The sequence below is a fragment of the Megalops cyprinoides genome, chromosome 18 (genome assembly GCF_013368585.1).
Source record: "Megalops cyprinoides isolate fMegCyp1 chromosome 18, fMegCyp1.pri, whole genome shotgun sequence".
Lineage (NCBI taxonomy): Eukaryota > Metazoa > Chordata > Actinopteri > Elopiformes > Megalopidae > Megalops > Megalops cyprinoides.
Window position 1 is genome coordinate 5,015,212 of NC_050600.1, and position 16,328 is coordinate 5,031,539.

The 16,328-nt window shown below is 43.4% G+C and overlaps 1 protein-coding gene and 1 non-coding gene across 2 annotated transcripts in view; both read right to left on the reverse strand.

Annotated features, from left to right (window-relative positions):
- shtn2 (shootin 2) overlaps positions 1 to 3,421 on the reverse strand; it is an 11,074-nt gene extending 7,653 nt beyond the window's left edge. The window contains exons 1-7 of the mRNA XM_036551792.1: positions 3,409 to 3,421; positions 2,369 to 2,418; positions 1,995 to 2,055; positions 1,528 to 1,622; positions 1,239 to 1,413; positions 903 to 1,000; positions 368 to 449 (exon numbers count right to left, since the gene is read on the reverse strand). Of these exons, the coding sequence (XP_036407685.1) occupies positions 368 to 449; positions 903 to 1,000; positions 1,239 to 1,413; positions 1,528 to 1,622; positions 1,995 to 2,055; positions 2,369 to 2,418; positions 3,409 to 3,421 (574 nt within the window). The remainder of the gene's footprint in view (positions 1 to 367; positions 450 to 902; positions 1,001 to 1,238; positions 1,414 to 1,527; positions 1,623 to 1,994; positions 2,056 to 2,368; positions 2,419 to 3,408) is intronic.
- A 6,267-nt stretch (positions 3,422 to 9,688) lies between these two features.
- Positions 9,689 to 9,770, reverse strand: trnas-gcu. Its single transcript has one exon. It is a non-coding gene; the product is annotated as a tRNA-Ser (tRNA).
- Between the last annotated feature and the right edge of the window lie 6,558 nt (positions 9,771 to 16,328).

Genomic DNA, 16,328 nt, shown 5'->3' on the forward strand with positions numbered 1-16,328 from the left:
ACAGGATGGTAAGAGACCTTGAGGACATTAAGAGGGAAGGGGAAATGTCTCTGTCTGTTACGGAAGATGTCTTCCCTGTGACCTCCAAATTGTGCGTCTCTCATGAGTAAATGACACTTGTCCCTCCTGGCAGTGACCTTCCCGTCACACAGAGGGGTGATGGGCACACCATGGGGTGTCTCAACAGAGGAGCGGAAAGTAAGGGGGGTAGGCTGCCATCTGCCGCAATCGCCACGGAGACTAAAATAAACTTTTTCCAGCATGTTCACTCTGTTTCACCTTTAACATTTAAGTCTGAAGGGCTGTGAACTTTTGGGAAGGGGGTAGGACCGGGGCACGCTGGGGCGGTAGTTTGAGTTGCTCTCACCTCGTTTCATTTTGGTCAAAGTTCTGTTCTGCTTGTTTAGTTTCCTCAGTATGGCCTCCTTCTCCTCCACCTCCATGGCTAGCTGAAGGAAGACAGAGAGCACAGTCACACACACACGCACGCACGCACGCACGCACGCACGCACGCACGCACGCACACACGCACACACGCACACACGCACGCACGCACGCACACACGCTACAGGCTGACATTGTTGCACAGCTTCAAAGAGCTCACACATTGCCTCCCATAGGTCACTTCCTCTTGTGTGAGGGAGATAAATGGCAACATTTCTCATCATCTCAGGCAACATCAATCAGTGCTGACTGCTGTTCCTCCAGAGGCCCCAGCCTCAGGTATTCGTTCTATTTAACAGTGATTCCTGTGTTTCTGTGTGTTTCCATGGACAGAGACTCTGGACACGCAAGATCGGTTCTTGTCGCTTCTTGCTCCTGAGGCCGCGTCTGCTGTCTCCATAGCGCCTCCATCTGGCCACACAGACACAGGCACAGAGCACAATCCCCGCAAGCGTTACCTGCTCTCTGAGTTTGGCCTGCTCTCTCTTCAGCTCCTCCACCTGCTCAGACAACTGCAACTTCTCCCCCAGAAGCTGATCCAGAGAACCCTGCAGGTCTGAGGAGGCGGGAGGAATTATTGCCAATACGCCCAATGCTTAGTGCTGTTACTGCTGCAATTGCCACGGCCACATCTCTATACTGACCACTGTTATTACCCACCCTTACTGCCCCTCTACCGACTACTGTCCTCTCTTCTCTCAGGTTCCAAGGCTGTCCATCAACATTTAGTCCTCCTAGTTTGTCTCCACTGGCTACCGTTCCCAATTTCCCCGGTGCTACAGGGGTGACCCTACCTCGGATTTGGGACTGGCACTGCAGAATGGATGATACGCCATCGTCAGGGTCTGTTTCGGGCCCGGGGTCAGGCTCGGGGTCAAAGGTCAGCGCGTGGAGGTTTTCAGGAAGTTCGCGGATGAGTGGTATCAGGGCTTGGCTCCTTCTCTTCAGCACTTTGTTCTCCTTTGTCATCTGTAGATGTCAGAGGGTCAGGAGGTGAGGACAGGGAGGGACGGGCTGACTGCATTTCCCTTACAGCTCTGAATCATCCGCATCTGAAGCGTTGTCGAGGACCAGGAGCCCCACCTTCACTGCGAAGGCCTCCGCACTCTCCCGGCACGAGCGCTCGATCTGGAACTGCATCTCCAGGGCATCGATCTCTTTCAGGAGCTGGAGAGACACTGGAGACCCACCCACACACACACACAGACACACACACACACGCACACGCACACGCACACGCACATGCACACGCACACGCACACACACAGACATACACACACACACACACACACACACAGAGACACACACACACGCACACACACACAAGCACACATGCACACACACACACACACACACACACACACACATACATACATGCACACACACACACATGTACGTACGCACACACACATATACACACACACACACACACGCGCGCGCGTGCATGCACACACAGACACATAGACTCATGTCAAGCCAACATGCTCTGCTTTGACGGGTGTAATCAGCTCAAAACTCCCAAATTTTTTGATCGCACGTCAAAGCTTTACCCTGTTCGATCTCGGACAGCTTCTGGTTCGCCTCATCTCTCTCCTTTTCCAAAATCTGGCACTATGACAAATGCAGGCAGACACTTGGGCTCATTCAGGGGAACAGAAGCGTCAGTATTTGGAGCACAGCTGGCACACACGCCACACGCCACACGACACACGGCACATTTACAACGAGAAATCACACCATGCTCTATTCTGTCATCCTCTGCAATGCCCACCTTGGCTAGGATAACAGGCACATATAGTGCATGGAATCCGTGCAGCTGAAATATCATTTATTTGGCAGGTGGCTGATGGTTTTACACCGAACAACAGCTTAAAATTGGTACCATAAAAGAGAGGCCAGGTTATTCATTTAAAAAAATTAATACCTCAATATCCTCTTCATCTTCAGAGGAATAACTACTTTCCTCTCCAGAACCTGTCAAACACAAACCAGGCACTCATGTTGATGTTGGGAAAAGGGGTTGATGTTGATCGAAGATTTGCTGTTATATTACTGTTATATATATATATACTGTAAACAATGACAACCGATGACAATAATTTCATATAACAACTGATGCGGAAGAAAACAATACATTTGTGCAGAATTTAACACAGAATGAGTCAACATTTCAAATAACGCAAAGGAGAAGTACACCCCGTGGATCGGTAAATGTTTGGGAAGTGAAACTAGGGGAGGTGGACAGTGTATCAGAGACTCTGCTGGCCTTCTCATCTCCTGCTGTGGAGGATCCTTATTATCTGTGCAAACATCAATTAAATAGATCACAGGGCAGGGAGCATGGAAACCCGACAGAAGGCTACAGGCTTGGCTCCCTGCTGGAATGCTCTTTGCTTGGGCAAAGTACTTAACAGCCACAACCGCTCCAGTAAATATCCGGGTGTATAAATAAAAGCATTAAATCAAATGGGAGCTCTGTAACTTGCCCTGGATCTGGACATCTGGAAAACAAACAAATAATGATTGAGAGATCATTGTTCATTTGTCTGATTTATGTTTAAACATCTGTGCCCAATGACCCAGCATGGGAAGCACATCATTCGCCATCTGTAAGCCCAGAATGCTGGCCATTACTGCCGAATCCTGTCAACGAGAGGACTTTGTCTTGATTACACGTGTCACCAATGAGTTTTCTATCCGACATATAGATTTATCAGACTACTTTCAACACACATGACATACTATTACATCACATATTATTAGAAGAACTGGATTAAATATCAACAATATCAACATGCTTTGACCTTAAATTTGCATATGACGATTTCAAACAAGAATTATATTTTATTTGGATTTCACCTCAGCCTTTTCATTTATTTCAATGACTGCCAAGCTTATGATGCTAACACACAACTCACCATCGCCACTATCAGTCTGTCTCACCTGAAATTCTGCTGCCCTCACCTGGAGTTAGCATGATGGAAACGGTGCTGACGGTTCGAGTGGCTGGGTCCCAGGAAGGTCAGATACAGGGTGTTCGTCTCTAACGCAAGATCTGTTCTGTTCTATCTGTCTCTCACAAACTCTCACTTTCTGTCCCCTTTCTGACATCCTGTGCACAAAGAAGAGCTTAGTAACAGAGAAAACAGGAAGTGAAACTCTGCCTAGCCGGCAGTATCCTTCTTTTCTCTGGCCTGCAGGGTCATGTAACTGAAATGATGAACACAATCCAGTTAATATGCGGCATGATGCGATTCAAGTCACGATTTCGCAGCTGCAGCATGGACTGAGTGACTCTGACACGGTCCCTTGTCCTTTTTATAAAAACGTTTCCCTGTTGGACTGGCAGCAGTATATACTGTAGATGGTTTAAGGAATTTTCTGGGAATGATGCCTTCTGACGAAACCCAGAGGAGCACAGTTCGCGCTGTGTATGAGCATGCACGGTGCTTTTTTGAAACATTTTATGCACTCATTAAATACATTAATTTATCAGCAGATAGACAGGATGTTCAAGGACAATCTCTTAACCTGCCACACTTTAATTTGTCTATGTTTTAACAGTGAGTAATCTTGTTTTCTGGCACAAAACAGCTTCACTGGGATCAGGCTAGTGGCCACTAAAGTGAAATATCAACCCGTACCCCCTGACATCTACATAAATAATATAGTGCGGCCTTGTAATCAGCACTGGCCTCAGAGGAGCAAGCAAACCCTCAGCTTTCCCTGGTCTTGTCAGCTGGGCCGCACATTACTTCGTAATGCCCTCACTCTCTCCGGAGAGGGATGCACCCTTTGAACCACAATCGCTTCCATGGCTGTCAGCCCTCAGAGAGGTGAACTGCTGTCAGCACTTCTGACCGTAGGCCTCGTCTCAGGCGGAGGCGGTGATGGCGCTCTGAAGACGGAGATCCCGGGAAGGGGGAAAAAATGTGCGGGTGCGCCGCAGGACGGAGGAACCGTAACGAGACCTGACGTTTCTAAGCAGGGAGAGGAGATGCACTTATGCTCGTGGTCTGTCACGGCTCCGCTGCCCTGTATGAGAGGCCTCTCTGGAAAATGTCAGTCCTAAAGGACTGAACAACAATACTGGGAATGGAAAGGGTTTTTTTTTGTCTTTAGTGAAAACGGGGTTGCAAAAAGCATAGGTAGCAGAACATGATAGAAAAAAAAACTAAAATGAAATGCAATTATAGATAACATGTTTACATAAGGCCTGGGTATCCCACCTTACATTTACTGTAGTTTTACAGACTTTGGGTTCATTCCGTGCGCATGAGATGCTTTTTTTCCCCCTCCTGTTACCGTTGAGAAACAAGCTCCTCAGAGCCTTTGACAGCAGGGCAGCTCTTGATGCAGATGGTGCCGTGTTTTTATGGACCGAGCGCAGACGGTTCTCCTTAAGCTTTCACAGACACGTCAGAGGTGCATTTGAAGTAATAAATTGTTACAGATGAGATTGTATGAAAGAGAAAAGAAATAGAAAAATTGTCTCAGATATGACCCCTGTCTGTACTGGTCCCTTAGTGGTGGATTGAACTCCCCACAGTGGTTAGGATAGCAGAATCATTGGCCATCTTCTGACACAGACTGAAGACCCACCTCTTCAGATTGCATGTAGCTTCCACTTCTATCCCCACCCCTAACACCTGCTACTTCTTGTGTTTGATGCCAGTTTTGTGTGTAGCATTATGACATATTATAATTTGTGTTCTAGGGACTGTTGTATAGTAGTATACTTGGCTTTTGTGAGAGTGCACAAGTTAACTTGTAGTAGGGCTTGAATAATATTATGCTCACACTCACTGGTCTTGGAGTGTTGTGAGCCTGGTCTGACACTGTTGCTTAATGTTACACTTATGTTGTATTGTGTAGGAAGTCGCTCTGGATAAGAATGTCTGCGAAATGCATGTAATGTAAATGTAATGTAAAATTGCAGTTGTGTAAATTGACTTCATGGGCAAAGCTGGGGGTTACATTGATCTGAATGGGACCAGCTGCTTAGGTGGCTGTGGTCTTGGAGAGCTCTGATTCAGCAGGTTTTCCCAGGTCCTTGTTTTCTCTGGAACACGTTTATCAGATAAATGGCACGTTTCAAATCATTTACCATCCAGTCCTCTGCTGTGGGGTGTCAATATTAACATGAAATTGGGTGAATGATTAAATGCAATACAGCAAAAGCCAGAACAAAAAAGGCAAGAACAAGAAGAAACTGAAAGCACCGTGCTGTTTGAGCTGTGTCAGCAAGAATGAGGACGGGTCTGAGTTTTGTCACTGATGTTATCCAGTTAATTGGGAAAAAAGGATGTATCAGGGTGGAATCTGCACTTGCGAAACCAGGCATTTCCTTTTGCCCCCAGTTTTGTCTAGCAGCTCACTGACCTTTGCTAATTACGCAATTAAAGAGCGCTGTCACAGCGCATCACAAGAGACAGCAGACCAGCCAAACCAGCAGGGCAGGGCTAGACGAACAGCATGGACGAGTGTTCGCGATAAATATGCGTGTTTGGTCATATGGGGAGGTTACGTTTGGGTTTGGAGTTGCATCCTGAATCTGTAACACACAGTGGCGGTAATCTTGTGGCTGTTAATTCATACAACGTTCCAAGCCCTGGCTATATCTTTGACAGCCCCTCCAGTTCATTCTCGGATAAATGCATAACCTTTGTGCTTTTAGGCTTGGGAGGCTGCCAAGTGGCTCAGTTGGCAAGGTGCTCATCTTTGACGTGGGCTCAAAACCAGCTGTGCCTCCTGCCAACAATGACTTGCAGCCCACAGCAAGGATAGTGGTGGGTAGGTCAGTCAGGCTTCTCTTGTTACTTTTATCTCTTACATTTCAGCACTTTGTGCTCGTATTAGGTCCAGTTGTCAGGTGATAGTAAATGGCTTTGTGTTTCCACTGAATAATCGGAGCCTGAAAGGTGAACAGCTCATAAGGGAGTTGCCTGACAGATGACCTTTACAGCTTTGGTGGCAGTGCTCATGTCGTGTTAGACTACCTGCTCACACGTTTCACCTGGGAATCAACATGATCACATCAATCGTGTGGGTAATCAATAACCTGCGCCTGGATGTGTACACAGGCATTACGTTATCCCGTCTTTCTCTTTATATTTTGAAACATTTTTTAATGAGTGTAATTAGACAAGGAGATTGTCTAGTCCTAACCCTAACCTAGCTAAAAAAACACTCTAAACCTCACCCAGCCTCAAAACAAATTCCAACCTCACAGCTCAAAACTCAAAACTAATATGAATAAGAATATCAGTTCTCTCTCAATTCTCACTTCTCACTTCTTGGAACAGAGAAAAGCAGCATGCTGACACTGAAGTGTCTTCTCTTAAATGGAGAAGAGTAGAAATTGCTGCTCTTAATATTATTCAGTGCTGTTAATTTGCATGCCAGATAAAGTATAATGCCAGGAACAAGAAGAAATAGATTTGGTTTGAGGTTTACTTCCCCTTTAAAGTGTTTTAAGTGTATTTATATATGGATATCTATTTTTGGGCCTTGGATCACAACCTTTGTGCAGTTAATTCAGACAGAACTAAAGTAAAGCTATGGTTTGGTAATATTGTACATGATTCTTCTTCTCTTCACCTGAAACCTGATCAGACCCTTACTCTCAAGCTTTTGTGTGAAACCCAACCTTTATCGTAAACATATCCATAGAAAGGAAACGAACACCAAAAACGTATCGCCAACTCCCGCTGAATTTATAGAGACGAGCTGAAAGGAAGTCAGATCCGTGCACAGGACTGTCTGGACGGGATTGCATTTTTTGGATGGTTGTGCCGCTGGTGTGCGTAGCCGTGAGCCACTGAGCTCATGCCACACGCTTTAGGTCATGGCACATGCACCACCCAGTCAGCGAAACGAGCAAGCGAGACGACGGGCGTTTTTCGTGGCGTACGGGTGCCAGCTCGATGGCAATCACAAACGGCGGTCAGCGGTGATCGTGACGGCGCCGCGGTCTCGCAGCTGCGGGGCTGGCACTGCGGGCCTGTCCCCGGTGGGCTCGTGCACTGCAGGCGTAAACAGCGCTGTCGCTGCCAGCGCCCGTCCTCGTCAGCGCACCCACGCGGGCGACACCATGAAAGGTCAGCGAACTTTGCTTCCTCTTCCCTTGTGAATTCCACACCCTGCCTCCATCACAACGTGGTCTGGAGGACATGAAAGGAAGGGGTAGAGCCTGAATCAGAAGGGGGAGTTTTCATTCACGAAAAATATAATGTGGGCGATTGGATGATTTCCTTTTCATCTCCTTAAATTTATATTTTTATGTCTACATTATTGAATTCTTGCAGGCATCCTAATCCAGGACCTATAAAGAGCACAACCTACAGTCTAGTACAAGATTGTCTTGTCACATAATCTCACATTTTATACACACCAATGGGCTATAAAATCTAAAATGTAAGTAGTTTGTCAAGGTGCACGTTACCTGTACAGTCTTACCTGTCAGAAGTGGTCACCCCACTTGTGACCCCAGAAATGGTCTCTTGACCAACAGAAGAGACTACTGTCTAGAAGCGGTGCGCTCCACCAGTCAGCCATCTTGATTATGATGGTACTCTACAGCAAAGGTATCCTCCTCTGGCCCTGATGCTCCACAGACCTACAGGTTTCAGAGATGCATTTCAACCAATGGCAGCCAGTGACAACCGGTGGCAGAAACCAACAGCTTACGTTTGATTGATATTCATGCTTAACCAGTTATGCATGACTAACAAGCATTTCAAATTCAAGCACTATTTTATAGATGCAGGAGTTATAGGAGGAATCCACAGGTGGGAACTTATTTATTTATTTATTTTTAAATAAAGTTAAATTCCTATGTAGTTTCATGAACATCTTTAGGGCAAGTGAAATCTTACAAAACCCAGAAAGCATTTTGCTATCAGCGAACAGCCTCAGACTGCATTATGATACCTGCGAGTGGTCCATTTCAAATGAAATCGAACAGAATGATCGGTTCCCCACAAAAGTATAAATGGATTTAATTTAATACAATTCATTGATTTTGAACAACATGACTGTGCTCTATGCAATGCCATTTTGATTATGATATAACATGTTCCTATTTTTGAGCAGAAAGATCAGATGTAAGAATAAATTATAATATACAGCCGTTAGCTTGATGCCGAATAGTATTCATAGGACAACACCTTGTGCCTGGGCACACAGGAGATAACTGCTTACATTTAAATTGGTGATGTTCAGGAACACGGGCCAGTCTATTCTAGAATGAGGGTAAAGATACCGCGCTGTGTTTAATCTGTATCTGACAGTGAAGACTACTCCACTGGAGACTTCTACCCAAATTGCATTGTTTTTCCACTATATTTTGTGCTCTTTCACTTCCGCTGTCCTCCCTGTGTTTCTGACTTTTTCATCCTTACTGCTTGTAGAGAAGCTGGCCGCCACTTCTCTCATACATGAGCCAAAAACAAAAGGTTAAAAAACCTATAATTTATTTTAGAACCAAACAGACAACAGAAACCAGCCTTATGCAAGCACGCAGCAGGGACAAAGCGAGCCTTCTCCCTGCTCTTAAGCCACACCTGTATTTAATCAAGCCTCCATAAGCAAGGCACACTGCTCTACCTGATTTCATACACCTCGGTGGAACTGAAAGGTCACGTGAGCGCCTTTCTTCCTGCTATGCTACCATGAAGGAATAAAGAAGCTGTGCTGCTGATGGAGGGACAGGTGACTTTCGTGTGGAAGTTAAGACCAGTTTGCATAAATTATTTGGCTCCCAGAAATCATGGACGGGAAATCTCCAGCGAGAGCACATTCCTAATATACATAATATTTATAATGTAATTCCAGTATTAAGGCAAAATATTAATGTTTAAATATTATTTTGCTTTAGATGCACTCACATAACATCGATTTGCACGTGTATGTTCAAAAATAGACTCCCTTTGTCCGGAAGAGATTCTCAGAATTTACAATGTTGCAATAGCGAATTGGCACCCACCACTACACAAAATGTCGATATACCCTGTTGAATTAGAATTGGTTAATGTTATGACATGAAAGTTATGGGTACAAAAATTATGATACCTATATATTTGCATAGCTCATGTTAAGCTTGGAACTGATACTACATGTTTGTTGTAAACATTTTTATGGAGTAAGAGAGTGCGCTATTGTTCTTTCAAACACATACGCTTGTATTCGGAAATTTATCCGTTTTTTATTTCAATGCAATTACATTTCAAAACGTACCAGCTTTCGACGAGGATGGGATTCGAACCCACGCGTGCAGAGCACAATGGATTAGCAGTCCATCGCCTTAACCACTCGGCCACCTCGTCTGTGCCTCGCTGATAATATCATAACCTGTGATCCCATATCACCTATGAGGTGACACGACATCATGGAAGCTCTTAGAGTGTTCATCAATCCAGCGATAACCCTACTGCTTATCACTACTTCTACAAAAACGATTCTACTACTACTACCACTACTAACAATTATTAATAATAATATTAATAGTGTTAATAATAACAACATTGACAATAATAATAATAATAATAATAACAAAATATATCACAGTATCCAGGTGTTTTACAATACGTTTTCGTTTCTGTGGTATATTTATTCGTACCCAGGCTACAGCTGTTAGTGTGTTTTAAGTGCAATACGGTGATAAGACGCAACGTGAGAAGGAGGGACGGTTATTATTGGACCAAATATTTAAAAGGAAAAAACCCGTATTGCAGGGTTCACAAAATGATTTCGAGCAAAGCTATTTTTGAGCATGAGTTGGCATTACTTTTCTTTTGTGGTGCCCATTGTGCCCATTTCAGCACGAGACTATAGTGAACGAGAAACAACCATTCTGCAAGCACGTGACCCATTTAATCCAATTTGACCGCATTATCACTTACTGTAGCTATGTAAATTTATTAATATGACCTGAAACTATAAAATAATCTCCGAATATTCAGCCCAGGTATATGAATTTGCATGTTTTCTCCCACAAAACAAAACAGTTTCACGTCTTTGGCCCACTCACAATTACATTCTCCGAGAGTGGAATTCACGTTGCGCGCGAGCAATCCCACACTTGCATTAGTATTTTATCCTTTTAGATTAATAGGGAAATTTAAATTCCTTACTTTTACCATTTAACAAGTAAAAAAAGCCATGTACAATTTATGAACTGATCTTAAATTAACCTTACCCATTTTATTCTAATTGTTTGTACGATAATAGTAGCATATCGTTAACTTTTATCGATTAATGTTTTATTTTAAAGTAATCTGGTCATAATTTACCAATTGGTACATTAATTTGTTAGACATATTTGTTGAATCTTCCCAAGATGACCTTTCGAGCTGGTCGGTACATTACTGAGTCAAATAAAAGAGAAACTTCTACTATAAATTTTGTTTTTCCGTAACCTACGTTTGGTCCTTCAAGCCACGTGAATTAAAAAATATTTCTGATGAAAGTCAGCTCAGGTGGAGCGACCATGGAGCGCAGATTTGGTGCAATGAATTGAATCAAATAACTGAATCAAATCCAATTAACGTACGTGTATTACTTGCTCGTGAAAGACTAATTACTCAGATTCATATAACAAAATTGTATTTTATTTCATGTAACATTTCTGGCTCTATATTAGCCGTATCTTCCCTCTTTTTATTCAGTTATTTAAAACGTGGTTTCCTCTCTTTTCAACAAGTTTGACTGATACGAATTAATTAATGCACGAATACGAAAACAGGTTTACAAAAAGCCAGGCAGTTAGACACGTTTGGCACAAAATTAGTCTCCTGACACTGATTCTCAGTCAGATTCTTTTTTTTTTATTTAAAAACCTACACTATTCAACATAAGCAGATTTTCAAGTGATGAAAAAGTTTTACGCATACGTTAACATATTGGCAATAGCTGTTTATCTTTAAAAAGAAATGGTATTATGTAGTGAAGAATTCAGAATAAATTGTGGTCAAATAATATAGGCTACAATATCGAGTGTATTCGCTAAATATGTAGCCTACTACACGAAGTTGCTCTGGAATATATGCAGAAGTATATAGAAGTGTTCAAGCTTCTATCGCTTATGGTGACTCTTTAAATGTAGTTTAATTAACGCTTTTATGACGAAGTGCCCACACTTCTATCGCCTGTATTGACTCTTTAAATGTAGTTTTTAATTAACATTTTAAGGTTAAAACGTCTTCGTAATTTGTATGCAATTGTATTTTTAATTATAATTTTAAAAGGACCAATTCTAGCCGAGTAAAGGGCCATGAAATAAATCTTTGTTACATGTGGTTAGTGTGAGTGAGTTGCACCTGGTTGTTGGGGTGTCCTTAGTCTACACGAGATTGCATTTTCTTTCATTTACAATTTATTTATTTACTTATATTATCTTCTTGCTTATTTTTAATGTTTGCTCTAGGAATATATTCAGAGATATTGTGAATCGGTGGCAGTTTTTTTTCCCCAAATTCTCTGCTGGTCGAATTCGACAGTGTTCAAAGTTTGAGACAAACTAGCCAAACTATCGGACTGACTGAAGTGCTGGGTGTTTGTATGAGTGTTTATTAAGCGTAATCAAGCATAGATTTGTTTCCACTGAGAGAGATCATCGGCAGCGATCCTGGATTCCGAAAATTAGAGAGCTGATTGGCTCACAGATTTACCCACCTGTACAAGGGTTATGTACCATGGATCTTTTGAACGCTTTTCTATGGCCGTTTTCACCGCGTCACTTCCTTTCCCTGTGTGGACATATCAATTCAGAACAAATTAAATATTTTATGTCTTATCACACGTAGGGAGCTTTAGACTAGACTAACACTTTGTCAGTAATGTGAGCACTTTTCCTACCTTTGCAAAGACAAGTAGGCTACTTAAAGGAAGAACCACAGGCTGAATATGCTCCTCGGGCAATATTCTGAGCACGCTCACTGATCGGAAGAGCAACTAGAATCCTCATCAATGGATACTTGGCAATTATTACTCAGTAATTATGTACCTGGTCCGTTATTGGATCTGTATCGGGTCACTAGCACGGTTTGTACCTTTTCCCAAGTCAAGCTGACACAGTAAATATTGTGTAACGGAGCAAATTTAGAATTGGATTCCGTCCCTAATCTGAGTAAGTACAGGGAGAGAGGGGGGCGGTATCATCTGTCTGTTTATGGTTTGTTTGTGTGTTCACTTGCTGTGGAAATGGGTGGACATCTGGTGTCTGCCCTTCCGACGCCATGCGCAGCTGGAATGCATCGAAAGCAAGCGCAGAATCCCACCGTTCGCCGGAATGCGACAGCAACCCGCAGGAGTTTGCCGCGCTGCAAGACGCGCTTTCGCATGGCCAGGCTGCAGCTTTGCATGCACGGAATCCAGTGTTAGCATCTGCTGCCAACCTCCAATACACAACACACAGCTCCTGGGACATGGGGAGAGACAGGTAAAGGTGGAGAAGAGGGGAGAAGCCCCCCCCCCCCCCCCCTTCACAGCCCTGCCCCTCTCTGCACTGGCATCCTCTCATTACTGACTGCGTAATAGGATTTTCTAGGTTATTTGGCAGGAGCTCAGCTGCAGCTGTGGGTAAGTCTGTCCAAAAGAGGTCTCCTGCAGGTCAACAGGGGAATGGCCTCCCGGTCAGACAGAGCACAAGACTACTGCCAGGAGAGAGGGAGAGAGAGTGAGTGAGTGAGTGAGAGAGAGAGTGAGGCTGGAGGAAACAGAGAGGGGGAAGGAGAGGGGTAAGGAAAGGGCTGGGGTGAGAAAAAGGGCAGAACAGCAACTGGAGGATGGCAGGAGAGGGAGAAAGTGGTGGAGAGGAGAGCATGAGTGGAGGACGGTGCCGTAAGAGCGATTAAAAATAAGAACGATTTCTACCAGCAGGGCACAGTAGAAACGGACTAAACGGGGAGGAGGGATGGAGAAAATTCATTGTGACAGAGTTGCCTAAAAGACACTAGTGGCCTCCCACTGACTCCACCGTGTAGTGCAAACAAGAACACTGCCGCAAGGCCGTCTTTTCAGTACAGACGCGAGCTCTCTTCCATCTAAGTTATAATAAGCACCAACACCGTTCTGTTGCGGCGCCACCTCCTATGTGAGGAATAAACTGCATAATCTGATCAGTTTCATGGCTAGCGTTATGCACTGCTTACTCTCTTGATCTGGTGTGAGAGGTGTGGGTCAAATGGGAAGAGTTCTGGCTGAGATTCTGCCGGGCCTCTCCTTCTCACGCTGCTCTTTAATGGCAAGTTACGAGGCGGCTCCCTCATCGCTCTGTGAAGGAAGTGCTGGCGTAAAACTGCAGCAGCCCAGGTGATAGTGCCTATATGCGTTTAATTGAGATCTGCTCGTTGGCCTTTATAACTGTATAACTATATATGCTCCCGAGCCTTGAAAATTTCAGAAAATGCCCTTGGAGGAGTAGGAAGGTAGTTAGGTGGTTCACTGCACTGTCCAAGTCAATATAAACAAATAAAATGAATTTAAATGTCAGTTGACAGCATATGATGTGCAGATTCACTCACTCAGATTCACAATTTTTTTGTGATTAGGTTATCACGCATGAGTCAGTAATTTGTTGGTTGATGCTATCCAGACAGCTAGCTAATTCACTTTCATTTTGCGTAATATTTTTTTCCTTTTGCAGTATTATTTAGCTAGCTTTCTATCAGTTCTGTGCCTGATTCTGTGGTGGGTTTTTTTTTTTGTAATTAATTAGTTGCATTAGTGAGCACGCTACCCATCACTTCCAGCTGTGGTAGGAAGCGTGAAGCCAGAGGAGAGAAACCTGAAAACTGATTCAATCAATAACACAAAGTGGATAACACACAAACTGACACAGTAACTGTTGTGTAACGGAATAAATTTAGAATTGGATTCCATCCCCAATTGGAGGAAGTGCTCTGTTCTTTCTGATTTCTTCATTTGTTCATTTGCTCCTGCCTTGGCGAGTCTCTCTGGGTGGCTGACTGGGTATAACTTGTGACAATATTGCATCTCAGTCAGGGGTTCATGGGAACATGCAGTGGTGGTAATGTCACGCTTGCATTGCTCCACAATAAGAAAGCAGTTGAATGTTGAGGCAGCAAGTTAAGGCATGATCATTTGCAGGCGCCATTATGCCTTTTTGGAAAGATGAGTAGGAGGCAGGGGAGGTGGCCGGCTCCCGTGGTCTTGAAAGAAACTGATGGAGTCTGGCTATATGAGCCACATGTTAAATGCTTCTGCTGTCACACACTTGCATGTATGTTGTCTCCTAAAGCATCTTTCTGTAGGACATGGCTTCAGTAGCTAGGGTCATTGTGTTTAGAATGCAGTAGATTAGAATAACACCCAGGTAAGGCACAGTTTAATGATTTTTGTCACCAGAGCAACCAATTGGCATTCCCATAGATATGCTGTTGGATATTGGGATTGGTGGGATGCCATACCCCCCATAGACCTATCTATGGATAACAGCAATGAGAGTTAGGAACCCTTCTCAGAAATAACCTCAGTGACCATATGGTTTGAGTCTTTACTAAAACTGATGTGTCTACCATGTAACATCATTTGAACAAAGTTTTCATACTGTTTATACAGATACACAATAAATAGCCATAATTAGGCCACTTTGCATTTCCCCTTTTCTTCTTGTTGTTCATCTTCTCTACAGTAATATTCCTATCCATTACGTCATAGCAAATCCTCCATTACCCCTAAAGCATTACTCACCATTGGTCTAACATTTAATCACTCAATAGCAACATCTGTTCATTTTGCATCTGGGCAAATTGCAAGTCACAGATAACACAAAAACTCCATCCAGTTAAAACTGCCTCCAAATCTATCCAAGGTTGCATTGGACTAAAACGGCAAACAGTGTATTCAAGTGTAGTTTAGACTAAACAATTTTCAAAGTAACACGAAAGTGGAAGTGTTGATGGGCAGCCATGTACTCATGCAGATGAAAATAATTTGGATCATATCACACACTTTCCTATTCAAAATTGTGCATGTGTGTAAAATGTTTAAGATGTGCAGCTGATAATACACAGGAGAGAATAAAGAAGTGGTAGGGTTTTGGGAGTGGGTTTAGAAATCAAATACACAGGTCCATCTGCCTTTCTAAAACTCCTTTCGGTGTCCAATTATGGTATGTACTCCTGTCAGCCTGCAGCCAGAATGCTAGAGGCAGTAAGTTCTCTGCAAGGTCAGCCTCAAGGTGGAGCTATGGTCCTGTGTTCACCAACCTGTTGCTCTCTCTCCCTCTCTCTCTCTCTCTCTCTCTCTCTCTCTCTCTCTCTCTCTCTCTCTCTCTCTCTCTCTCTCTCTCTCTCTCTCTCTCTCTCTCTCTCTCTCTGCTCTAGCATGAGTTCTTCACACCTGGCAATCTGATAATAACTCTGTGATGCATTTTAGGGGAAACTCCAATGTCCCTATTATGTGTGGTGACATCTGTATTTGTAGGAACGGGTGTTCAAATCACCATTTGACTAAGGACTAAGATTGTTTTACCTCAGTTCAGCTCACTCTGAGGTGCAGCCAGCACATAATGTATGCTAGGTAAATGAATACCAGGGTTCTCTCTACTTCTGATTTTTGAGTTGACTGTTTGAACAAGGTATGCTGTACTCTTTAATAAGCCTCTTTAACAAAGCAAATGTAATATTTTTAAATATACAGTCTGAAATGGAAGACATGCATTCAATACTAGTTCTCAAAATACAATTCATGCATTCATCAGGAGAAACGATGTAATTCTTCCATTTCACTTATGGAGGAAAAGCATAAAGACAACTGAATGGCACAGAATACATTGGCTGGATGCTGGGAAATGTAGACAAAGAGCCACTAATGTCTGCTGTTAGTATTTTTAAACCACTGTAAAAGTGCACAGTGTAGAG